The sequence below is a fragment of the Dicentrarchus labrax genome, unplaced genomic scaffold (genome assembly GCF_905237075.1).
Source record: "Dicentrarchus labrax unplaced genomic scaffold, dlabrax2021, whole genome shotgun sequence".
Taxonomy (NCBI): Eukaryota; Metazoa; Chordata; class Actinopteri; family Moronidae; genus Dicentrarchus; species Dicentrarchus labrax.
Window position 1 is genome coordinate 3,523,876 of NW_026136716.1, and position 25,925 is coordinate 3,549,800.

Genomic DNA, 25,925 nt, shown 5'->3' on the forward strand with positions numbered 1-25,925 from the left:
AAAGCAGCAGATTCTGCAGAGCTGCGTGACTTCGCCTGTGAGGCTGCATTCCTATCACTCAGCAGGTTCAGAGGTTAGATGGACCTTCAGAGACTGAAAGGAAATCACAGACAAGAGCAGACCTACAGTCACATACAGACTCAGACACTTAACTCAAAGAAAAACTAAGATATTTTAGCTGAATAAAACTCAGCAGTGGATGTTTGTCAGGTTAAAATCTTCCTCACACAGAAACATTCATGTGTCAGCTTTTGTAAAAGTTCCTTAATTGATGCTGCAATTATCTGCTCACTAGTTATTGTCCTCATCATTAGGGAAGCTTTGGAGATGATTCCTCAATTATAACTTCACTGAACTCAATCACAATTAGGAATTACTGAAGAAAAACACTTTAAAAACAACATGGACAGAAATAAAAGTAACAGCAGACTTATAAAACAGAATCAGAGACTCATAAAAACGCAGCTGTAATTGAAACAAGATTTCACATCAAGAGTTGTGATGACTAATTCCACAACATAATACACTTGTTGCTCAATATGATTCATCAAACAGCTTCACACATTGTTCTCTTTCTGCCAGTGCTGCAACAACAAGCGTGGCCAAAAATGTAAAAGATGCACAAAATGTTCATAATCTCAGCAACAAATGTGCAGTTCCCTTCGTGAGCTGCCCGCTTTTCATATTGTGGCTGAAAGTGTCTCAAAATCAGATCCTGTGGAAAAGTGAATTAAGGCTCAGTTCAGATTTGAGGTGAGGTTTGTGGGCAGGACGGTCAGAAAGTTGTGTTTTGTGCAACGAGGACAGAAACACAAACGGATTGATGTCTTACATTCAGACGAGACGATGGCTAAAAGTGTTGAAACAAAAGCTAAAGCGGTGTTTTAATTACTCCATCTGTTTATGGTTCACCATTATCTCAAATATCTGACATGAGCAGAAACGGAGACTGGAGCCTGCAGTGGGAACATAACTTGTGACTTTCAGTCAAATTAACCTGAAGTCTTATTTGACTATAAAGCTGTTGTCTCGGTCAGTCAAACATGCCACACTGTCTTCCATCTCGCTCATATCTGTGTCTCCAGGGCGTCCAACAACAGATCAAAGCACGCGGCCGTAAACTTTAAGGCATGCCATCGTAAAATGAAGCGCAGTGGGTCCTCGCAGAGCTTTGCAACAAGAACACCAGGCGTTTCTGTGCCAAAACAAAGTCTACGGCAACTCCTGTAACTCGAGGAGACACATTTTGTCCAGCTGACAAAAAAAACCTAAAGTATATTGATTTAACCTGCTGAAAGGGATGTGTCCAAACAGCACCAAGGCTTCTAAATTCTCCCCCAGGTACTTTTAACTCAGCTGACCTCTCAGTGGTTTATCAATAAAAGGTCATGTAGTGCAACCAAACATTGTTTAAACCCACTGAACTCTATTCTAAACACAAGATCCCAAAGTTATCATTACTATATTTGGTATTTACTTTTTAGGTGCATTGAAGTCCAACTGTTTCTGGATCTCAGTGTTGTGCTCTTATTATCAGGTACTTCTGTAGCCTAACATAAAACAAAACCCAAAGGTGGTTTGGCATTTATTAACAAATTAGTTTGTGCCCCCCATGTGCCCTTTTGTAAGGTTGTCATTCATAAATCTTGATTTAAAAATGCTTAAAAGAGTTGAGATTGGTGTAAAGTTACATAATAATCTAAGAGTCTACAGCGGCTACGTGGCTCTAGAGGAAAGTGACGAATCACCAAAGTCAACAGGATTCATGGTCTGGAAACTGTTCAGAATTTCACAAATCCAACAGTTGTCGAGATATTAAAGTATGGAGGGTGACGGTAAAAGAAAGTCCACGAGTCCAAGAGTGTCCAATGCGTAGTAGACTTAAAGGCAGACTGCCAATCATATTTTGTGTGCCGGCTACAAGTGAATATTGGGAATATTTTGGCCTGATGGTGGGCTTAGAGGAAAGATCAGGTGGTCATTCTTTGGGGAACTGAAATGGCTGGACGAACTTGGTAATCTATGGTGCTCCTTGAGATGTTTTAGTCTGGACCAAAGGGGGCCAACGAGCCGCTAGCGTGGATAGATTTGAGAGTTTCTGTGTCTCCTAACAATATAAATGATGCTGGTTTTCCACTTTGTCAAGAAAGAAACGTGGAACAAAACACGTATTTTGTGATTATAGCAAAGAAAGAAAAGTTATTAAGCGCTTTATCACATAACCTTTTCTATCACTACTGGTCTTTAAAAAACAATATTCTCAAAACCCTTCTCTTAAATGTAGGCAATGACATAAACACTGCCATAATCAGTGATAATTATATCATTTAAGCCTGTTCAGATCTCATCCAGACCCATGACCCTTTCTGTTTTGGTGCTGAGCAACTGGCCCTCTGGGAAAAAGACCTGCAACCTCAGTAGTGTTAACACCACGCTCTCTCAAATTAATCTTATTTCCTGAGAAAATGGAGAATTCCCTGCAGAGTTCCTGCACATCTGGACTGCTGAGGGCCTCCCTCCCAGTGGGACCCCCCCTCCCCATGGGGGACGCTTCATTAGCTCACCCCCTCCCCTCCGGCTCTGTAAACTCATTAAGTCGCCAATTGGAGCAGTTTAGCCAGCAGCCAAAGTCTCGTCAGTTCTCCTCCTGCCTGGAAAACCTGGTTGTTTGGGCAACCTGTGACCTCAAATCTTGTCAGCGGAGCTCCCAGACGAGGTGTATACGCAGACGGGCGACGATGTAAACAGGAGCATTTGCTTTCAAGGGGCTGTCAACACGAGGACCAGCCTGTAAGACCTTGTTTAGGCTTGGGATCACTGGCAGTAACTTATAACCCTGTCCATTCAAGGTTGTCACTGTCTCAAGACATCCTTTATTCCCACAGTGTTTGTTTTTCCTGATGGGACTTTACTCAGCCGCCACAATCAAACTCTAAAAGGGGACAGGGGAACATGTTTTGTCTGCTGGAAGTGAAAGAACGGCCTGTTCTTTTTGTTTAGGTTTGTTAGCAAAGGCCTCTGTTGATGACTTTGACTCATTTCACTTCACAGATGTAGAGCTTTTGAGAGTGTGCTAGTGTGGAAAACTGCATGTTCTGCTCAAATAATCCCCCCCCCCGTTTGTTTCAGCCTCCAGCTGCAGCCGATGTTCAGAGGCCTGTCATGCGCCATTGGCTTTAGCGTCCTTTCCCGGGGCGAGTTTAGAGAGGCGAGAGGCTCAGAGGAATGTCTGTTATTCTTAGCAATTTAGATAACCTCTGGGGGTGAAATGATCCTTCCCCGTTTACCTCCTCAACGCCTCCTGACAGTTTAAAGAGCAAATTGTACACATAATTTTGTCGCCTTGTTCCTTGCGACCAGCTCTCGTCATTTGCTTTGATAATGAAGTTGAAGCGGAGGTGGTAGTTTGTGAGATCCATGGGTTCCTTTGGTGTCTGTGTTGTTTCTGTACTTCAGTTCTCAGAGATCACCTGTCAATCAGCAGACAGCCACATTGTGATGTCTTCTCACTCCTCTTAATTTCTTTAGGTGGGGCACTTTTCCTGTGTCATTACAGCCTCATACAGTAATCATAGCTGCTGATGCCAACTACACAGTTTTCCTCTTGTTTATTTTAAACAGTCATTCAAAAAATGCATCTGGATACCATACAGCAAGAGTTCAGCAAAAGTACAGGAAACAGAAAAGATTTCACAAACTGGACATCACTGTTTAGTCTCACAATCAGAGAGAAAGAAGATCAACGCGGTCCCTGAAATCTGTTAAATCCTTTATCTGAGCCTTTAAACTGAGTCTTTTATTCCAGTCAGTTGAGTACAAATACAGTGCTTGAACTTATAGTTTAAAGGGGTTTGGCTGGGTCGCACCGACACATTAACACATAATAATTAACTTTTAAAGTAAAACATTTGACTTTTACTGAAGTGTTTATGGTACTATTAGCCAACGGCAGCTAGCAAATGTGTAACACAAGTGCATTCAAACTTGTTAAGTCGTTTCTTTCATTTTACGGACATAATTTAATGCAGCGGTGGTGGTTTTATTTTAGGGGTTATTTTCTTGTCAGTGGTGGTTGATGCTAAATAGAGAGTTTTACTGAACCTGGGTTTCATTTACAGATCCTCGTTTTATGTTTAAATCTGTTTTTATTCGATTTAAATCAAGTTCAACAGAGCAATGATTAACCTACATTAACCTTTCACTGGAGCTTTCAACCGCATCTCACAGTCCTCAGAGTTTGAGACAGGATACAGTTTAAATATCACCTGGCCAAAGGTTCAAATTAAGATTAAGTTATAAATAGTTTTATCAAGGCCAGGAATCTCTCGCCCATGTTAAACTGAAGTCTTTGACCTACAGTGTGCCGAGAGAGAGAAAATGTCTCAACTGAGCCAAAGACAGTCAGTGAGTTGCTTTTGTTTCGTCTCTCTCTGTCACGTCTGTCCTCTTTCTCAGTCCTCAGCCAAGCAGCAGGACTGCGTCAAAGATAAAGACATGACTCTGGGGTAAACCCACTCAACTGGCCAAAGCCTGTGATTCTTCAGTTTTCATTTCCTCTTGATTAATCTGACACATCTGGAACCAAAAAGACAAAAAAAAAGGAGGATTTTATGTTGGAAAACATGGATTTTTAAGCAAAAGCGTCCAAAAAGTTCTCCAAAGGTAGAAGAAGAGTTTAATATCAGGGCCACAATAACTTTGAGTGTCTGTTTCTCAGATCAGTTTTTCCTGATTGTTTTTTGAACACAGAATAACATCTGCTAAATTTCCTCTTTCTGGATAAGAGATTGACACCATCCTTGTTTCCTTCCTCCTCTCAGCTCCAGAGTGTTACCCAGGAGGCCATCAGATTTTGCGTAATCCCTATCGCAGCGTCGACTTCGACTCCACAGAGATCCAGAACACGGCCATCCAGGACCTGATCTGTGACCACTCGCTGTCGCCGGGCTGGTACAGATTCAAGATCAACAACAAGCCGGCGGAGATGCCGACCACCTGCGTTGAGGTAAGACTAAACTATGGTTGTGTTCACCTCATTGCACTCGTTTGTTCCACTCTCCCTCCTGTACCTCCTGCGTCTCTACTCGGACTGCATAATTGTAAAGATTATTTAGCCAAAAAATAGCATCCTTTGCCAGTGCAAACATCTAGCATCCAGGTGATTGCTTTAATAAGCACCTTCAGCCCAGGTGGAGGACATAATAACCCCCTCGCTGCAGGTAATGACTGTTTCTGTTGTGGGCCCCCTCCTGCAGATGAATCGCTGTGGTACGCAGGCTCCGGTGTGGCTGTCCCTGAAGGACGCCTCCCTGCCGCGGCCCGGCGAGGTCCGCCAGCTCTCTGCCTGTGCCACCTGGCAGTTCTTCCACGGCAGCGCCAAGGACTGCTGCCTCTTCCGCATCCCCGTCACAGTGCGGCACTGCGGCGAGTTCCTGGTCTACTACCTGCAGCCCACGCAGGGGTGCATGGGATACTGCGCTAAAGGTGAGCTTGTTTGGTGGGCCAGCAGAATCTGAGCTGACCTTAACATGTTTTTCAAGTGCTCTGTGCTATTAGTAAAGGTCAAAGCTGGCACATTACTGTCCTGTTGAACCTCATAACTCCAGTCTCGGTGATTTTAATGTTCCTTAAAAGGGGCCAGTTTGGAGATAGATACGTGGTTATCGTTCGACAGTAACCTAATCTTATAATGGTGAATCGTAAATTTAAATTATAATATAATATATATAAATCATGTTAATGTACCATTACTGTTACGGGATATGTGTTGATAAGCTATGTGTTTTTGCTTGTTAACATAATTATTATTCCTGTTTTAGGTTTTTGTGTTGTAAAGAAAGAAATTTAACTTTTTGTTGCCAAAAATGTCCTAATAGAAAAACTTCCAGTATAAATAGCAGATCAACAATATTATTACATTTCACATCATGTGGAATATCGATCTACAGTTGAGAACAGCCATCATAACATTCTGATTTTACTGGAAGAAGCAAAATCAAGTTAAAATAACAGTTTTTGGTGTTTTTTGCGCCAGAATAATGAGAAGAAATCTGACAAATCTCATGTTTTAGTTGCTCCAGATTTGGGACCCAGACTCTGCCCACCAGGTGAGGTTGAAGTCAACGGCCGATGCAAAGGTGAGACATTTTGAGAATATTTTGGCTTTCTACTTAAACTACTGCTGTTGTTGATCTTAGAACGGAAGAAGAGGTGGTTATCAGGAATTTTGATATCAGTGAGTTTAACATTGAATCTAAAACATTAAACATAATGTTACACTAATAACACCTTTGTGATATTCTTCACTGTGCTATGAACGTCTGCAAACATCTGTCCGTACATCCATCTTTTGGTGGATCCTTTTTATCCAGCAGGTTATTTTAACATTTAACATTTTATCATTTTTTAATCCAAGGCGGCATCTTCAAATTTCTTTGTTGACCAACAGTCCAAAACAATCATATAAATATCGCTAGCAACGCTTTACTCCTCTGTCTGTGTTTTCAGCTGCCATCCCATCCCTGCCATCTCGACCGGTGATCACCACAGAGCTCATCGGCCAAAGTGTCCATCTGAGGTGCTCCTTCATCCCGCCGCCGTGGAGCCAGCCACTGGGCTTCCAGGTGGTTTGGGCCAGACACATAGGCCACAGCATGAAAGCTGAGATCAGGCAGGAATCCACGCTGAAGCCCTTCTCCCTGGCGGAGATGGATGGCGTTCACTTCAGGCTCGGAGAAACGGTAATTCCTGCCAGACCGTGCTGAATATTTTTGGGGAGCACATGTGGAGGGTTTGACCCCTCGAGCGGGCAAAGTAAGCCACGGATCACGCTGACCTCTTTTTGCGTGGGTTCAGCCTTACAAAGCAAAGGCAGAGAGGCAACCTGGGTCATATCTAGTTAAGAGGAAGGCAAGAGGAGGGTGGGGAAGTTAAATCAGTTGCAGGTTGGAAAAGCCTCGCTCCACATGCTTCCCATTTAAACCTCTCCATTCAAATCTTCACAGTGAATTCTGGGGAAGTTATTTTTACATGCACAGATGCACACATACAGTATACAATAAAGCTGTTTCTCTTGCACAGTAGAGTTAGCTGTTCATAGGCGTTTTCTGTTAATAGCACAGGTTTTAGGTGTAATGTTTATGTCTAGTTCCAGTGTCCTGCTTTAAACCTGCCTCCTGACAGGAAGTTTCACTCACAAAGATTTGGAAGGTGTGAGCATTGGCTCTTCTGCAAGCTTCTGCAGCCAAAGTTACCCATAATAGCCCATAGTAAAGGTTACGTGTAAGTATATTTTCAAGAATATCAAACACCAGTCACTCCTGGAAAAGACGCTTATTTGTACCTATTGAAGCTCTAACCTCCTGCAGAGAGCGAGTCTTTGAATGGCGCCCACCATTGGGCTATCATTTAGCATCTTTGATTGACATTAGGTCATAAAAGAGTGTTTGATCAGTCAGCCTTTGTCTTTGCAAGTTCTTTGAGTTCGGCTTTGTGGGTCAAGACTGTGACTCTCGATCCAGGACCTAGGAGCTGGGAGAGGAACCATATCTTACATTCAGCTGCAGTTGTCATTGTTTGGATTGGACCAGGAACACTTTCAGAACACACGCACACGCTGAAAAAAATGTATATACGAAGAATTGAAGATGTTTGTGCTTGTCAGGATGAATTATTGCTCATGAAACTAATTCTGATGAGCAGGGAAACAAGGAAGAAATCTGAAGAAATCACAGAAATCTGGCTGTTGATGGAGAGTTAGAGTGAACTGATGCATCACTGGGGACAACTGCTTTTGAAGTGAACTTGAAACATGCTTTTCTGCATTGAGACTATTAGTTGTTATGATTAAACTAATTTCCAAAATGCCAGAACCCAACGGCTGCTGACGGCTATAATTTCCCGGAGAGATTATTTGTTGCCAGGAAACATTAAGTAATTATATTTTTAACGTGATGCTATTTGAAACTCTGGTGAAGTCACTCTACTTACCGCCCCATGTACAGCTGTGGACCATTGTGCTGCCATATTTGGACACCAGGGTTGTATTAGTTGTGTCTGGAACGTGTTGCAGAGAGCTGTCTTTAACACATGTTGATGTAGCAGGTCATTCATTTTTTTTTTAACCACAAGAGTGAGTTAAATGTTAGTACTCTTAAAGCTGTGGATCAGAGGAGCGCTGTGCCGTGAGGTACACGGGGAAATGTTTTGACAAATCACAAATACTGTATCAGTCGTACACTGTTAATCTTTCTCAAGACTAACAAGCACACATTGTCGAACTTTAAGACTCTCTTTCTCTTAGACATGTAATCAAAAACACGTCATGGTTCTGTGAAGCGTAAAAATGATTATGTTCCACAAATAAATAAAAAATTAAAATACAAAAATGCGAAGTGAAAGTAGATTCTTCCGTTGTGTGACATTTAAATGCTAGCAATTGGTTTAAAACTTTTAAAACAAAAAAAAGAGTTTAAAAACACAAGAAATGTAAGGTAGGTTTGTTTTTTAAGGAATCAAACCCTGATAGAGGGTTAAAAACTCTATTATACCCTTTTCTGTCACTTCTCTTAGACTTATGTCATTTTATGGATTAAGACAAGCATCAAATTATTTCTTTCCTTGCAGTTCTCCTGCAGTGTGTCGACTTTCAGAGCGAACTCCAGCCACAGCAGATCTACTCCAAAAGAGAGTGAGAGTTTCTACGCTGGACTGAAGGTAAATGTTATGTCTTAATTCTTAATTCTGCTATACAGCAGCAAATGGAGGAAAAAAGCAAACCTCTTTTCCCTCTTTCTCTTCAGTTTTCTCCAGACTTGCTCCATATAGCAGAGAACAGTAAGGAGCACGAGGTGACCGTCCACAGCACAGTGCCTGTTCCCTGCTACGGCCCCGACCATGGTCACCAGTGTGGAGTCCCCCTGGCTCTGAGCGTCCACGACCCAGGTCAGACCTGTCGGAAAACAAGAGAGAGTGTCTGTGTTGTCAACCTTACTTATCTGTAATGAAGATTACAGTTTGAGTTTAATGCAAGTTAACTATCTTGTTGTTGGAAACAAGTTGTTCGGAAATTTCCTAATTTTGGCAACCAGATGGAACTGAGTGGGATGAGCCTTCGGCAACTACCACAGCTGACTAAACATACCGTTCTTTAAGCCTTAATATCCCCTTAATTGTTTTCACCAAAACACAAATTGGCAAATTAGAAGAACTGAAATTAACTATTGGGATCCTTACTTCTTATTAATGCGTTTAAAGATCCTTTAAAAGGGGCGCCCTGACAGCTCATCTGGTGGAGTTGGCGCCCCATGGACCAGGGCTGAGCTAATGCTGCAGCGACCATGAGTTTGACTCCGACCTGTGGCCCTTTTGCTCTGTGTCTGCCTACCCTCTTTCCTGCCACTCTTCAGCTGTCACTATTAATTAAAGACAGTAAAAGAAAAAAGATCCTTTAAAAGCATTAATATCTCATTAAGATGCTGTTATCCTCGAAAGGGGCAAACTGCAGACTGCAGTGGGTGATAAACAGGCTATTTCTTGCAGAAAAGTCTTTTCATGAGCTTGTCTTAGGTCTTTTCCTGCTGTGCTCCAACTTGCTCTGAACATCATCACATCAAAGCCAGCTCAGGAAGACATCATTAAAGTTCTGCAGGCAGCTGTGTGTCATCCGTTAACACTAACTTACTGCTGTGTTGACATCCACAGACAGTCTCGGACATGAGGTCTCAAATGTGGCGCTATCCGCCTGCCAGGTGGAACTCCAGCCTAATGTCTGCAGTGACGGCAGCTGTGGCCGGGCAACCTTTTTTGTCACTGCTGTCACCGATTTCACACGAGATGGGAACAGAGCAAGTATGATCAGCGTTTTGCCCGGACCCAGCGCACCACGACTCTGGAGAAACTACAACCCAACGTCCCTGAAAGTGAGTTGAAGTGAAATTCCTGCATCTTATGTTTTCTTGTTAGTGTGAATATGAAACCTTTGCATGGAGTGATAGATTCATTTTATTCTCACCTAGATCACATTTATGGTTAAAAATTGATTCACAGTTAATTACATTACATGCACATTGTAGTCCACACAGAGCTTCTAGGGATTCATTAAAATGTCATCTTAGAGATCCTTGAGGGTGCTCTAGGGATCTTTAAGGCATTGGTCGTGGAGTGATCCTTGAACAGGTTTAAGCAGACTACAAGGAGGATCATTCAGTGCCCCTAGAGATTCCTGCTATCCTTGAGGGGGTTTCAGGGTCTTTGAAGAAGGTCCTGGAAACCTGGAGGAGGTTTTAGAGAAAGGTTTAATCTGAGGCATGCAAGTTGCATGGCACATAAATAATCAGTGTTCAGTTTAGTAAATAACATTTACAGAAATGAATAAAGGTGCTCTTTGTGGAATTTTTCAAAAGTAATTTGGTTCCATGGGTTCCTGATATTAGGCATGCAAACTGCATAGGACATGGTCCTTACAGGGGCTCCTGGACTGAAATTACAAACAAGTATCATCAATTTCATGTACTTATGTAAGTATTACTTTAATTCAAGGCTATTAAAAAGATGGCTCTAATTACAGGTTTCTCCGTAAAACTGTTTACATATACACACAGTTGTATAGTGCTTTCTAAAAATTGGAGGGGGGGTGGGTTTATGGCCAAAAGCGTGGATGTTTGGTGGTTTGACATGATGTTTAAAGAGTGCTGCTCTATGTAGTTATTACTTGTGTTCACACAAGCTATTACGTTATGTAAGACATGACGTCAGCCCTCCAGACATTGTGTCTCTGAGGAGTCTGTTGCAGAGGAGTTCTCCCATGTGTTTAGTGAAAACATCAAAGCCCAAGGTCAGAGGGTCACAGGGTGGAGCTACACTAATCTTTGGTCTCCTGACCTCTGCCCCTAGGTCATGGTCCAGGACGTTCCTACTTCCATCTGCTACTCTCTGACTGATCCACATGTCATTACCCTGGACGGCAGGTAATTTACATCCTAATCGGTTATTACCAGACGTCAAATTGTCATTTTAGTGTCAGTTTTGGGTTTTGGTAACACTAGATTACCTCAGATACTGACATATTTGGATGTACTTCTCTCAATCCCCTATGTGCAGGCGTTATGAAAACCACCAGACTGGCACCTTTGTTCTTTACCGGAGCCTCGTCAGGGAGTTTGAGGTCCACTCTCGCCAGTGGGACTGCGGCAGCCGACACTACGCTGTCGCATGCAACTGTGGCGTTGCGGTGCGAGAGGGGAACGAGATTGCCGTCTTTGACATGTGCAATGGCCAGCCACAGGAAACCAGACCACAGCTTACCCTGAAGAACATAGGTGACAGGGAGGGCAGTCGAGTCAGGGTCCTGGAGTCCCACCAGGGGAAGAAGGTCACCGTAGGTATCCGGACATTTTGACACTGGTACAGATTTGATTGGAAAATCATTACGCTGTTTGCTTCTCAGGAAATATCAATAGCTACTTTCATAGCTGACAATACATTGTCAGTTGCATGAAGACTTTAAATTTGATCAAGAATGTGCAACTCTCTCTCAAAATGTTTTCTGGTGTTGCATGAGCAGATTATGTTAACTAGCTGCTGGATGTGACTCTCCTCTTGTAGTTGATCTTTCCCTCCGGGGCCTTTGTTAGGGCCGATGTTGGTGACTGGGGGATGAGTCTTTCCATCAGGGTGCCCAGCGTTGACTACAGCAACACGCAAGGCCTCTGTGGCACCTTCGACCGCAATGGCAACAACGACTTTCACGGCTCTGATGGTGGCTCCTATGGCCCAGATGACCTGCCTCGCTTCATAGAGAACTGGAGGTCAGTCCGCGACCGCAATTCATACAAATAAAAATTAGTGTGTTTGTTTTACTTTAAATCAATTTGACTGAAATGGTTGATTATTTTAAGTCTCCACAGAGCTATTTGTTTCTTTTGTGTGTGTGTTAGGATAGCTCCTGGTGAGAGTTTATTTGACAAGACACCTCCTGGGACGATGCAGGAAGTCAGGAGGCCTTTCTGTCAGTGCCAAAAAGGATACAGCACTTCTCATCACGCTGGCAGAGGGATGAGGAACCTGTACAATCCTTCCGCTCACTCCGACTGCATATCATACCATAATGTGGATTACACATCCGTGTTCCCATCTATGGACACAACAGTGGAATACATCAAGAGTCCAGAAAGAGAGGAAAGCATCCTGGATATGTCTGCCTTTAACAGTCATCCTCTGGAGAGGAGGCACCTTCGGTTTCACAGCGAGAACAATAAAGACAGTGATGGTGATCCGGAGCTGGACGGTGAGTTCAGGGAGGATCTTCTGCTTTCTGTTGACAGGCCGAAAAGACAAGCGTCATTTGAATTCCAGCCTGTCTTCACTTCTCAGAGCTTCAGCCAGGCCGATCTGGAGAACCTTGCCTACTTCTTCCCTGAGGATCATTTGGCAGAAGCCCGACCAGACTTGCAACCACAGTGGCCCACGCCGAGCGGCCTAACCTCAGCCAAAGCTCTAGAGGTGTGCCAGATAGCTTTGGCCAACTCGACTGTTGGCGCAGTGTGTCGGGGGATGCTGGGACGCCGCCTGGAGGAGGCAGTGGATCTCTGCATTCTGGACCTGCAGCTCAAAGACGACCTGGGGTGGGAGGAGGCACTGCTGCCGTACCTAGAGAATGAGTGTGAGAGGAGGCTGTTGGAAAACCGGACCCAGAGAGCAATGGAGGTGGGTGGTCCATCAGGAGCATCCAGGGAGGTGGTGACAGCCCTGCGATGCCCCAACTTTTGCAATGGAAATGGAGAGTGCACAGAGTGGGGCTGCCAGTGCTATCCTGGCCACAGCTTCTACGACTGCAGCCTGACCATCAGTGAGTATCCAGAGACAGTTGTTCCAGTCCTTAATGGGTTGAGCAGGTGAATTACTTCTCAGACTACACTGCCTTACCACAGTGTACAGCTGTAAAATCATGATTTTCCTTGGGTGGAAAATTTGATTAAAGCTCTACATTGATCACTGTGGAGAAGATTAGCTAATAATTTGTATTAGAAAACATACCATTATTTTGGCTGACAAAAATATAAGCATTTCTCCAATGAGCTTTGGTCTAAGAGTGGTCTGTTAATTATTTAAGATTATTAGAATCTCTATTCTAATTAGCTGCTGAAATCAGTAATATTCTCTCTTTTCTAATGTGCTCATGAACTAACAATAATCTGTCCTCTGATAGGCCAGCCAGTAGAGTTAACAGATTTGGAGAACGGTGGTCTCTGTGACATCCGAGCCTTCAACTGTCGCAACATTCGAGTCTTCGGCCTTGGCTTCATCGACTCTCCTGACCTCAGCTGCCATGCCACCAGACTGAAGGTGAGGAAAGGGGAGGTCAAAGGTCAGGCGGAGAGCCTTCTAAAACGAAAGTGTTTTTTTTTTTTTTTTTTTTTAATGTTTCCTCTGAACTGTGTTGGTCTTCCTCCACAGTACATGAACGGAGTTTGGGTTCCAGGGGAAAAACAGAGAACGAAGGCCACCTTCCTCAACTCCAAGGCTTTAGACTGTGCTGTGCCATCTCTGAGCAACACAGCCGTCAATACAGAAGACTTCATGATGGACGATAAACCATACGCACGCTGGGAGATTAAGGTCATTACAAATGAAGCCAAACACTTTTGTTGTTTGTTTGTTTGTTTGTTGGTGGCTGTTTTATCTCAAGTGTTATTCAGTGTCAGCTCCACTCTTTCCTGTCCCAGGTAACCAATGATGGCTCCCAGTACAGCAAGGCCAAGGTCTTGACAATCTACGATGGCGTTTGCCAGGTCTGCGAGGCATCGCGCTCAGGACTCTGTAAGTTAAAGGTAACTCACAAAGAAAAGTGAACAGTGTTTTTCTCCATGACTCAAACATTTCACCACTGATCGAGTTGATTGATTAATCCCAGTCCCAGCAAACCACAGCATCCCTTTCAGTAAACAAACCTTTTCATGGGTGTAAAAACTGCATGATTATTAAAATCTAAGTAGATGGATCTCAAACAAGAATGCTAAGTTTCATCTGCAATGTGATCTGTGATTATTCTGACACTGCTAGAAAATAATATAATACATATTTGTATGTTTGCTCAAGGCTGGACAGCTGCATGGAAAATATTTGTATCTTATACTGTTTGTGTTTTGGTCATGTCACGATTGTTATCAAGGTTATAGGTCATAAGAAAAAACCCACAAAACAAACATAAAACCATGAACATAAATAAAAAATGAAACAACAAATCCTCATGCCTTAATAAAGTTAAGTTAATAAAGTTAAAAGATCCTGATCATGTTTAAAAGAAGAAGGTAATTCAGACACTTTCTATAGTCCTTCACCACCCCAACTTGTTTTTAGGGAGGAAACCTGTTCATAAAACTTGGACTTGGGGTTTGTTTGTTTGAGTACAGGCACTAGATTTAGGAGACAGATGTGATTCAGCGGGTGTTTAGTGGAAAAGTGTGGTGAAGCATTTTATATGCTCTGTTAGGGCTGCAGAATTTACACTCTGAAAAACTTGAGGCTGGTTGAATGACTAAACCAGGGACAGTGTGATTTCCCATCCTTGCAACATGCAACAGCTGGCTATTTAAAAACCCAACAATTATTAAAAAATAAAAAAAAAGTGCAGAGGGGGTTGTGTTGTTACTGGAACTGCTTTTTATGGGAGTGGAGACAGGACATCATGTAACCTTAAAGACAAGCTAGAGTAAACACACATTTGCATGTGCTTGCCAAAGCTGAACTAAATTGAATTAACTTAAGCAGAGCTGAAGCAGACGATGTGTATTTGGAGCTGATTTCCTGTTACTTACCTGCAATCTCCAGAATAAACCACAAAATGAAAACAAACAGCTTGAAAAAAAGTCGTTTCTAATGTCATAAAACTGCATGTCAACATTTCAAAACAACACAAAACACAAACAAACCTTCTGTCTCTGGTTGCCAGGAGAGGACATGCAACATCGACGGGATGTGTTTCACAGAGGGAGACGCCAATCCCAGCAGCCCTTGCCTCCTCTGTGACCCGGACACCTCCAAATTCACCTGGTCCGTAACCCAAGGTACAAACAACTGTGTGTCTCCTCCTGTGATAAGGGAACAACACTTTTTTTCAATACAACATCATCAAAATTACAATAATATAACATTTTTATATAAAAAGTACAAATCTGCTATATGGCCAAAAGCATGTAGACTGTTCAGCTTTGTGTTCTGGGTCTGTTTTTCATGGTTTGAGCTCTTAGTTTAGGTGAAGAGAAATCTTAATGCTACAGCATTGTAGACTAGATTGTAGTGTTCCTCCAAGTTTGTCACATCAGTTTGGGAGGGGGGGACCCTTTCCTCTTTCAACATGACCATGCCCCTGTGCACAAAGCCAGGTCCAATAAGAAATGTTTTTCCCAGTTTGCTGAGGAAGAACTTGACTGGCTTTCAAAGAGCCCTGACCTCAACCCCATCCAACACCTTTGGGATGACCTTTCAGAAGGCCAACTGCAAGCCAGACCTTTTCACCCAACGTCAGCGTCTGACCTCACTAATGCTCTCGTGGCTGAATGGGAGAAAATCCCTGCAGCAGGTTCGACATCTGGTTGTTAAAGCAGCAGATTGATACCTGTGGTTTTGGATTGACATGGTCAACAATCACATATGGGCGTAAGTTCGGTTGTCCACATACTTTTGCCAACATATTATTAAATTATCTATTATCATGATTTTGGAATAGTTGGTGCTACAGTTGTGCTCCTGTTTACATTCATTAATTCCCAAACTAACTGAGAGATTGGTGGTTGGTTTTGATTCAGCTTTCAGCCCACTAATGATGAATAACAGGGAAAACAGTATTTATCTTACAGTTGCGGTCATAGTAGTCTGTTGTGGTAGCCGTCCAACTGTGGTCCTGTTTGCCTCCATTAGCAGATCAAAGGAGCGGATATTTACGTTTCCCAGCATGCCCTGACCTGTCGCTTAACCACTCTGAAAGACAGGGGAGGGGGGAAATCACATGGTTGAGTACCACAGCTACATAGAATGACAATCATCCTTACTTACACAACAAACCACAAGTCAGTTGTAACAGTGAGGCCTCAAAAGCTGTGCACTGCAATAAATGACCAACCTAACATGTCTGCCTGATTCGTAGTAAAAGAGAAGAATAATCCTCCCAATGTGGTGAGATCGCTGTAGTATCTTTATTTGCTGTAGTATGTTTTCTAATGTTTCTCTACCCAGTGTAGTTGTACACGCAAGTTACAGTTACTCTTCACATTGCCAGACTTTTTGCTTATTCCTAGACAGTTAGGTTAGGAATTCAGTAATAGTAATAATCCTCTTAATCAGCAAGCGTTCTCCTGTCAGTTTCTCAACATATGACCATCATGCTGAGCAGGTGTTTCCTGGGATTATCATCACTGTCTTCCTATTAAACATCTGTGTGGAAAGCGTGATCTCAGTAGTGGATTCTACATGAGCTTGTTGAGAGCACCACTTGGAAAGGAAGGCTGGAAACACCTCCAGCCATGAACATGTGTGTTTACAATGACTCTTCCTGCAGCAGCCTGGAGGAATGTTTTCACCAAACCAAGCTCACTTGTTAAGTGTTTATTTCAGTACAGGAGGTAGATTCTTTCATCAAAACACAAAGACGTTGTAGTCGCAGATGTAATAGTAAATAAGAAGGTGGGAATAACAATGACAAAAGAGCTGATGGTTAGTTGTAAATGCCTTCAGAGCACATGGTGTTTGCACACAGAGGCTCAACTCATTGCTATATAATTGCATCATAAATAAATTTTTTTACTTCAGTAAATGAGCCGCCGGCCTTTCACCGACCTCAAAGCGACATGCGGACGTTTGCTGGGGAGAACTTCGTCTTCCAGTTTGCGGCATCAGACCCGGAGGGCTCTGCACTTCTCTTCCAGCTGGAGGAAGGGCCAAAGGGGGCTGTCCTCTCCCCTGCCGGCCTCCTTATCTGGAGGGTCCCATCGTTTCCTGAGGAGGAGGAGGGACGTCAATCGAGGCGCTCCTTCCGCTTCACGCTGTCAGACGAGTGCAACGCCCAGAGCACCTTCACCGTGGAGGTAGAGTAGGAGAAGGAGAAAAATAGTGGAAACATGAAGGTCAACAGTCAGTGAGCAGCAGCAGTTAAGTTAATCAGCAACAGTAATTCAGTCAGTTAGCCGTAGCAGCTCAGGCAGTGAAGCAGAAACAAAGTCAGCATCAGCAGCAGCAGCAAGTCAGCCAGTGAGCAGCTAAACTATAACTGCAAAACTTCAAGTTCACCTGACCACCACGTTCTTTTTCTACTATCACAAAAATCACAGGGAATTTATGGGAAATGTGGTCTTAATTTTAAGAGACATTAACACTTACAGTACTGTTGACATAAGTGGGAGGCTAACAGAGCAGTAAAGAGCATGATATACCTCAGTAGTCTCTGTCTTTTCCATCTGTAATACAGATTGATGTGGTGCCGTGTGGGTGTCAGAATGGAGGTTCGTGTGTGACGGATGTCAATTTCCCTGCTGGCAGTGGGAAGTACCTGTGTGTATGTCCCGAGGGTAAGCAGGGCCACCTCTGCGACGAGGATGTAGACGAATGTTTGTCAGCTCCGTGCACAGTCGGCAAGTGCATTAACACAGCCAGCGGGTACAGGTGCGAGTGTCCTGCAGGGTTGAGAGGTAAGAATGAAATTAAAGTTTCTTAATTGATATTAAGGTTCTGTTTACTTCTGTTCAGCCGTTCTGGCATCACGTTCGCAGGTGTAGTAGATCAATCACATTTACGGTTTATGATCGCAGAAACAGTTTCCTGCGTGTGTGTTTTTGGCAGGTGTAACATGCCTGGAAGATATCAATGAGTGTGAAAGGAAGCCTTGTTTCCAAGGAGTTCAATGCTTCAACAGCTTTGGCTCCTATGGCTGTGGCCCGTGCCCCAAAGGGATGCTGGGAAATGGGACGACATGTACAGGTAAGCAAGTGTGTTATGCCATGCTATTACATTTTTATCATGACAGCTGCTGTGACAATTCTGCTGATACGACGTATGTACCTGCTCATTTTTTTTTTTTTTTTTTTTTTTTTTTTTTTTTTTTTTTTTTTTTATTATATTTAAAATTTAAAAATTTTTTTTATTTTTATTTTTTTTTTTTTTTTTTTTTTTTTTTTTTTTTTTTTTTTTTTTTTTTTTTAAAATAATAAAATTTTTTTTATTTTTTTTTTTTTTTTTTTTTTTTTTTTTTATTTTATGATATTTTTTTTTTTTAAATAAAAAAAAAAAATTTTTTTTTTTTTTTTTTTTTTTTTAAATTTTTTTTTTTTTTTTTAGGGGAGTTTAAAAAAAAAATGTCAAATAGGTCACAAAAAACAAGATCAACAATTTAAGTAACAATGAAATACCTTCACACACACACAAAACCCCCTACACATGATGACAAAGCTCCTAACCTCAAAGCTGGTTCTCATTAACAGGCACAAAATGGGTTTATCAGATACTGCTGTTAGTTGAAATTGTGCAGCCATTCTGTAGAGTTCCAAGGTCTCACATAATGAAATCTTTTCTATCTATTTATTCATTCATCATATATGATCATCTGTTGGAGGCTGTGATGTTGGTTCCAACTTTTATCGCGATTGTTCGCAGGAAACATTTGAACATTACTCTGCTGTTGCACTAAGTAAATCACTTTCAATAAGAGCATCAGCTCACTGCCCAGAATGTGAAGGTGAATTTGTTAATCGCAGCCATGCATCTCTGAGGAACACTCAGCAGAGATGCAGCAGTTGTGTTGAATGGAAACCAGATGGCTGATTGCAGCTGATACCGCTGCTTCCCTCCATGTGTTCACTTTGCATTGCCGTGACTCCTAACTGGAGGTAATACTTTGAAAACACTGCCGCTGTGGGAGACAAACTAAAGACCCTGATTCCAGCCAAGCTTAATCGTGCAGTCGTTTTTCTTGTACATGCATGTGTATGGATGTGAGTTCGCACAGTAAACACATCCTTAATAGTTGCAATACTAAAACGTTAGACTCATAAAGCTGGTAGCTCCTGCTTTTGAATGCCTGCAGCTGTGAACACGTCCCAGCCACTAGGAATCTGAAAAGCAAGATTGAATGGTGCAAGGCTGCATAGCTTATATATTTCTCAAAATCAGGGCTAATCTGTAGCTTGAAATGGCTATATTTGTATTTAATAAATAATAATATTAATTATTATGGAATTCTGAGGTCATTAGGATTTGTGGACATAAAGTTTTTCTGAGTTGGGGTTGGTTGCTAGCTGTGGTGACAATTTGACATGGAGAATAAAGTTGGTGATTGGCTCTCAGCACAAAAACAAAGCTGTTACAAGGAGATGGTGATCCTCCTCATATTTATCAAATCATAGGCAACAAATTAATTTCACTTTGTTTTTGAGTAGGTTGTCAGATAAATGTAGAACTTCTACAGGCTAATAAAAGCTTTAAAATGTTGACTCATTTCAGAGAAATCATTTTGTGTTAAGTAGCTTGGCGCCACAGGTGTGTTTAAAGTTTGTAATACATGGTTTTAAAACAAACCTGGGCTGAATAGCATTTGTCGTCAGTGTTTGCTTTTACACTGCAACTATCTAGATATCAAATGAGTTGAGGCTTTCCAGCAATTCCATTATTGTCCTTTGAGTAATCAAAGAACCTCAAAACCTGGCATCTAAGCAGGCAGAAAATCAAACCAAGGTGTATGTTACAAGACATTATCGTCCCTAATGGAAAAACTGGCTCATAGCGAAGCACGCAGACTAAATTACTGTCAGCAATAAATAGTTTTGTCATTTTTATGGAACTTTGTAAAAGTAGACTCATGAGGACAGATCCTTGGATTTCCTCATTCTCCTTGTTTAACTGCTCACGCTTCGGTCCTTTGATCCGCTCGCTTTGGTTTGACTTATTTGACCTCCTTGTTCAGTTCAGTGCAAAAGATAAACAACTTTGTGTGTCAAGGGCCATCAGGAGCTGCACCATGGGTGAGGTTCCTAAATCCTAAATGTCCTGGATGCAAAGCGAGCTGTAATGAGCGATTTTCTTTGGTTCTTCTTTTGCCGCCCCCTGTTGAGATCAGGGCTGCAGTCTAAATAAATTCTAAGTTAAGGCCCAGGCCCAGAGGAGTCAAGACAACTAGATTTATTATCAGTATAGCCCTTAATCACAAACAAGTATCTCAAACTGAAAAAGAGACAGCAGCAGAAGGAAAAACCCCTAACTAGATTCAGTAAATCAAAGGCCAAGGTAATAACAGACAAGTGCAATACATGTGCTGTTCAAGAGGATTCTAACTACATGGCAATAGACAGTACGTCTCTCCAAAACTACAAATACTGCAGAAGTAGTTTCCTATAGATCAGAAAAAAGAAACTCTGCCCTAAACCCCTTCAACATCCAACTAATCAACTGACTTTAAATAGTTAAAATAGATGAGAAAATCTGAGTCAGAGCCAAGATGTCCGACAAGTGTTTGAAACTTGACTCAGAAGTCTCATCATGATGTGACATGAAATGCACTGTAGGGCAGGCTAACGCAGGATAAATCAGAGTCAGGTTGCGGTCATGTCATCGTCAATCACAGAGTGTATCCTGCTACGCTCGTGGCATGTAAATGTATTGATAGGCTGTGAGTGGTATTCATGCCTCATTGAGATCTTTACACAAACTAGCTCCAAAGTCTCGTCTCGTGCTGGGCGTCTAACCTCTTGAACCTTTCAGACGGCAATATATTCTTCAATCTTCATCCTCTTTGCTATTGGTTCTTTACAATGTGGGTGATCTAGAAACTGAATATGTAGTAAGTCCAGATAAACCAGATAAAGCTTTTACATGGCAGTCCAACATATAATATGTGTCTTTCTTCATACCGCAGTCATCAGGCCAGTCCCCATCTCTCCCACATCTGCTCCTCGTATGACTGTCTACAAGATACCAGATGTTCTGCTGCAACCACCCAAAATAAAGACAGACACTTTCCGGAAGACCTCGAGTGGTAGCTCCCCGCAGACGAGGGCTGAGGCTGGGAAGACAATTCCAAGGCTTGACCCAAACCAATCAAAACATAAGACCACTTCTTTGAGTCAGATTCCAGGAATAAGCCAGAACCCAGCACTCTCTAAGGCAGAAACTAACAAGAGCATCACAGCAATTACACCAATTGTGTCCCAAACAAAGACTGATGCTTTGAGGAAAACCCAAGGAATTAAACTTAACCCATCCAGAACTAACAAAGACACCAAGATCTCAGCAATTACAGAAGACCAAGTCAAGCCTGATCCGCCCAAAATCAGCACTACTATTGCCAAGACATCCACTGTCACACAGCCATCGGGAAATGGCAGATCAGCCTCAGGTACGGCCACTGTTTCCACCAATCTCTACCAACAGTATTTCTTTATACAGAAACTGGGCTGTACGCTCTACTGAACCCACTCAAGGGCCTTTTATAGGAACATATGAGGACAATGATCAGTAAACTGCGACCAAGGTACACTCAACCTTTCTGATACAGGTGTATTTAATTATTGTGCCCACTAAAAACCAGCACAGACTAATTGGTATCAGAAAAATATTCAAAATACGATGATATACATCCTCCATTACTGTAACTATGGATGTTTAGGAATGCGAAAAGAAATATTTGCTGCTGATACTTGATCTTTTTTTTATGTGAATTTGAGAAAAAGCAAGAATTAGAATTAGTGAGTCCAGCCATGCTAAGGTCAAAAGTTATTGATTCACTGTGATGATGCACTGACCACAGTTTGTGTGTCTCAGGATCTGGTCAGTCTCCGGCTGTGAATGTGTCGGCTACATGTGCCAGTAGGCCCTGCTTCCCCGGGGTTCAGTGCATCAACCGCAGGCCGCCACATGTCGGCTACGTCTGTGGCCGTTGCCCGCCCGGTCTTTACGGCAACGGACGCATCTGCATGAAGAACGCCAAGGCAGGTATGCGATTCTTTTTCTTTAAATTTGATTTTGAATATGATTAAAAATAAAAGAATGTATGCCTGAATATCAACAAACCATTTATTCTTCTCCCTGTTTGTTTTCTAAACCTAAATACATTTTTCTAGGGATATAAAGTATCCCAAATTTGATGAAAACATTGATCAGTAATGTGAAATCTCTCCAAAACATCGTGGGTTACTAATTTGTTCTTATGATGTGTTTTTCGTGGTTGAAAGCAATTGCAGCAGATAAATCAATTTAAGTGGTTAGAGACCGCCTGGATGGAAGAACAACTGTTGGTACACTGCTTTTTTTGTCAGCGTCCTGGCCACAAAGTTTCATCACAAGTTTGCTTAACATTATTTTCTCATGCGGGGAGTGGGGGGTGTCCTAACAACTCAGAAGAGACAGTTTTATTCCAACTTAAATCCCTTTACTGTGGATCGTGTTTGTCTGGAAAGTCTAAAGGCGGAACAAAGTGTTTGTGCAGATGCTTAAATCAAATTGCAATGCTGTTTCTTCTGAGATTGTGGCCTGTAAAAAAAGATCTCTTTGTTTTTGCCATTAGTAAAAACTGACTGTGTTCAACATAAAGCTCAATGTGACCCTTGTGGCTGAGACGGCTTTGTTGTAAACTTCAAGTCCAAAAAAGAGCAGGACGAAGCCAATAAAGTTTCCCTACACTAGCCTGAGAAGTAACACTACTATGGGTAGTAAGTTAGCCAGGTATGTGAATATATGCACAATAAATTGGAGCAGACAAACACAATGTTTAATGCATTTCTTACACTTTTGTTGTTGTGGTTTTGATTTCAGAAAGTATAAAAGTAACACCGTCTTCTTAACTCGAAGGCATTGCTCTATTACAGCCCCAATCACACCACTGTAGCATGTGCAGAAATCCAATGACCTGCTTTGGCTAGTTACCCTTACTAAGCTATGACTGGATAATATCTGTTCGGGGGAATGGGTACATTTTTCTAAGGCACTGATGTCACATCCTGTTTTTCCTCAGCATCCAATCATCTTCCTCAGCAGCAGACGGTAGGCAAGACCAGCCGATTCCCGCACGGAAGCAGCAGCAAAGCCTCCCAGCTCCACCTGCCTAACCTTCCCACCAGGCACGGTATCAAACACCTGTCCTTGTCTGTAACAAGAGCGAGTCGAGATAATACACCACAGGTTCCCACCTCAGGGAGGGGAGGCGGGACGGGGAGGCGAGAGGCGGTCACTGCTTCAAGAGATGTTCCTAGAACCTCAATCAGTGTCCACCACGTCAATGCAAACACTCACATCACCCGCCAAAGTGCCAACGTCAGATCGGATGCCAGGACGTACTCCAGATCTAGCCTGGCTTTCTCCAGGGTTTCTACGGTTCCCCATGTGACGGTCTCAAGGGTGAGTTCACCATTTCTGTACTGTGTGCTGTCTTGATAAAAGCCATGGAAGCTGTCATGATTTCTAATGTGTAAGTGGACATGACCGTCCAATCACCTTCCTTCCTTCATTCTATGATTATCTCCAGCAGTCTGAAGGAGCACTGACTGCTGCCACACCTTCCAAGGTAACACCGCCTGCTCCTCACCTGTCCACTCAGTCTGGCAAAGTGACGCTCAACCATCTGGCATCCACCCAGGCCAAACACTGGACCCCTCCAAAACCTGTTCTCCCGCTCACAGCGGCCCTCACCGCTCTGTCCTACTCGTTGTCTGAGTCGGAGTTCTCTGCAGATGGAGATGAGGCTGAGACTGGATCCGAAGGCCCAGAGATGCCACACATGGTCCCGGCATTGACCTTCACAACACCGGGCAAGACGGCCTACAGCATCTCCCTGCTGCAAAGAGCTACCTCCATCCGCCCAGGTGATAGGAGCGGTACGACAGCCAACAAACATGTGATGACCTGCGCTGACCATCCGTGTTTTCCTGGTGTCCTGTGTGAACCAGCAATGGATGGGGGTTTCCGCTGTGGGAGGTGCCCTGTAGGGTACACTGGAGACGGACGAGCCTGTCGAGGTAAGGCTCCATGTCTTCAATACTTGTTTAATGATAAGAATTGTGTCGGTCATTCATTATCTTTTGCCTCGGAGCACACTTTGTCATTGGCATTTCATTGGCTACATAGAATGTAAACGGTCAACGAGAGCGATGCTGCAATAAAAGTTTTCAAATACAAGATACACTAAGAAAACACTAATGGCCAACCATGCAAATGCCAAATTCATATTTGTTAAAGTTTTACTGCTGCCAACCGGAGATCACACCGAAAGAAGAAGCACATTCTTGGAACAGAAACTTGTCCAAATTCCAGTAAAATCATAGTTTGGTGGTTACACTCATTAGCACTGAGGATAGCACTTTAAGTCACTGAGAGATTAACCAAACTCAAACCTTAAAATGCATCTTTAAAGTAATAAACTCTAAAAATCTTAAATTTCAAATTGTGATTATCTGTTTATGGGGAGACACTACAGGTGAATGGGGTAAAAATTTTTAACAAGAGATTTCACCATGAAACTTCCCCAGTTGCTTCCTTACATTAAGACAACATTTTTTGTATTACAAGTTAATACATAGAAATTAAACAGCTGTACACAGGTTCAACAGTGCAAACCCCTGTTCTGTTTCAAGCTGTTTGCAGACATACATGTGGTAGGAACATGGAGTGTGCAGCGCCCAATACATGCCGCTGCAAACCAGGCTACACTGGCTTCAACTGTCAGACAGGTAAAACAAATGGCTTCTATAAATTATTTCAGCTATTATTTAGCTCTATTTGTTTTTATATGTTCCTTTTTTTTTCTTATTTCTTGTCTATCCATATTATCATAGCAATCTGTGAGCCGGATTGTATGAACGGGGGTGTTTGCATAGCTCCGGCTGTGTGTCAGTGTCTCAGAGGTTTTCATGGAGAAACCTGTCAGGAAGGTAAAGCTGACCTCTTTTTAGTCCAGTCACAGAAAATACTTTCTGAAAGTAGTCTTAATCTTATTCTTTCTTAACATTGCATACAAATATGAAGTTAATAATTTTAATGATGTAACTAATTGAAAAGCACCTCTCCAGCTCTGTGCAGACTTCCGTGTGAAAACGGAGGCACCTGTGTGGGACTGCAAACTTGTTCCTGTCCTTATGGGTTTGTTGGACCTCGATGTGAGACCAGTGAGTTCACAGTTCGCCCCTTTTTCCATATTTACTCAGGTTTCTGAATCCCTTTGCTTTTAAAGGGTGATTGTTCTTATCATGATTCTGATAAATATTATTTGTTGATTGTAGTGGTGTGTAGCCGTCACTGTCACAATGGAGGCCAGTGCGTGTCTCCAGACAAGTGCATGTGTTCGGCAGGCTGGACCGGACTGTCCTGTGAGACTGGTGAGTGTGTTTTGGTGCTTGTGTGTGTGTGTGTGTGTGTGTGTGTGTGTGTGTGTGTGTGTGTGTGTGACTGACCTCTCAACGCCGATGCTCTCGTTTGTCTCTCCAGCCGTCTGTTCTCCCGTGTGTCTGAACGGAGGTTCGTGTGTTCGGGCGAATATTTGCGAGTGTCCTCATGGTTTCTACGGGGCACAATGTCAGAATGGTAAATCTCCAAGCTCCAAGTCAATCAGTAATTCAAGTATAAAAAGTTATTCTTAAGTCAGGGACATATTACAAAGGCTGAATTTGAAATTTGATTTGACTTGATTTATTTTTCCTCTTCCAGCTGTCTGCAGTCCTCCCTGTAAGAATGGCGGTCTGTGTATGAGGAACAACGTCTGCTCCTGTCTGCAGGGATACACCGGGAGGCGATGCGAGAAAAGTCAGTCTTTCTTGTCCAAGTTATTTTCAATTTCTTTGTGTCTTGTCTGTCTTATTTCTCCATTTCTTCATCCTTTACCTCCTGCTTCCTCACTTCTTCCTTGAGCATTATTCTCTTAGGGCTCTTCTCACTGTTCTCCATCATCCTTTGCTTAC

General features: G+C 42.6%; 1 protein-coding gene and 2 long non-coding RNA genes across 4 annotated transcripts in view; 1 reads left to right on the forward strand and 2 right to left on the reverse strand.

Moving 5' to 3' along the window:
* On the reverse strand, window positions 1-16,960 carry LOC127378927 (uncharacterized). Its single transcript, XR_007888220.1, has 5 exons — window positions 16,834-16,960; window positions 15,856-15,978; window positions 14,931-15,089; window positions 8,779-8,950; window positions 1-93 (listed from the first exon to the last, which is right to left on the reverse strand). It is a non-coding gene; the product is annotated as an uncharacterized LOC127378927 (long non-coding RNA).
* si:ch211-246m6.5 (von Willebrand factor D and EGF domain-containing protein) overlaps window positions 1-25,925 on the forward strand; it is a 30,430-nt gene that overhangs the window by 780 nt on the left and 3,725 nt on the right. The window contains exons 2-29 of one of the 2 annotated variants that reach the window (XM_051428286.1): window positions 4,821-5,005; window positions 5,256-5,484; window positions 6,072-6,137; window positions 6,508-6,740; window positions 8,626-8,715; window positions 8,802-8,943; window positions 9,703-9,920; window positions 10,894-10,967; window positions 11,101-11,377; window positions 11,605-11,807; window positions 11,937-12,847; window positions 13,208-13,344; window positions 13,456-13,617; window positions 13,725-13,829; window positions 14,951-15,065; window positions 16,807-17,081; window positions 17,462-17,681; window positions 17,833-17,970; window positions 20,897-21,376; window positions 21,802-21,972; window positions 22,991-23,373; window positions 23,504-23,990; window positions 24,606-24,701; window positions 24,807-24,902; window positions 25,041-25,136; window positions 25,251-25,346; window positions 25,456-25,551; window positions 25,675-25,770. In XM_051428286.1, coding sequence (XP_051284246.1) covers window positions 4,821-5,005; window positions 5,256-5,484; window positions 6,072-6,137; window positions 6,508-6,740; window positions 8,626-8,715; window positions 8,802-8,943; window positions 9,703-9,920; window positions 10,894-10,967; window positions 11,101-11,377; window positions 11,605-11,807; window positions 11,937-12,847; window positions 13,208-13,344; window positions 13,456-13,617; window positions 13,725-13,829; window positions 14,951-15,065; window positions 16,807-17,081; window positions 17,462-17,681; window positions 17,833-17,970; window positions 20,897-21,376; window positions 21,802-21,972; window positions 22,991-23,373; window positions 23,504-23,990; window positions 24,606-24,701; window positions 24,807-24,902; window positions 25,041-25,136; window positions 25,251-25,346; window positions 25,456-25,551; window positions 25,675-25,770 — 5,877 coding nt within the window. Of the gene's footprint in view, window positions 1-4,820; window positions 5,006-5,255; window positions 5,485-6,071; window positions 6,138-6,507; window positions 6,741-8,625; window positions 8,716-8,801; window positions 8,944-9,702; window positions 9,921-10,893; window positions 10,968-11,100; window positions 11,378-11,604; window positions 11,808-11,936; window positions 12,848-13,207; window positions 13,345-13,455; window positions 13,618-13,724; window positions 13,830-14,950; window positions 15,066-16,806; window positions 17,082-17,461; window positions 17,682-17,832; window positions 17,971-20,896; window positions 21,377-21,801; window positions 21,973-22,990; window positions 23,374-23,500; window positions 23,991-24,605; window positions 24,702-24,806; window positions 24,903-25,040; window positions 25,137-25,250; window positions 25,347-25,455; window positions 25,552-25,674; window positions 25,771-25,925 lie in introns of both variants that reach the window. The other variant, XM_051428285.1, reaches the window with a different exon arrangement.
* On the reverse strand, window positions 16,983-25,711 carry LOC127378928 (uncharacterized). Its single transcript, XR_007888221.1, has 4 exons — window positions 25,624-25,711; window positions 25,422-25,528; window positions 17,543-17,666; window positions 16,983-17,068 (listed from the first exon to the last, which is right to left on the reverse strand). It is a non-coding gene; the product is annotated as an uncharacterized LOC127378928 (long non-coding RNA).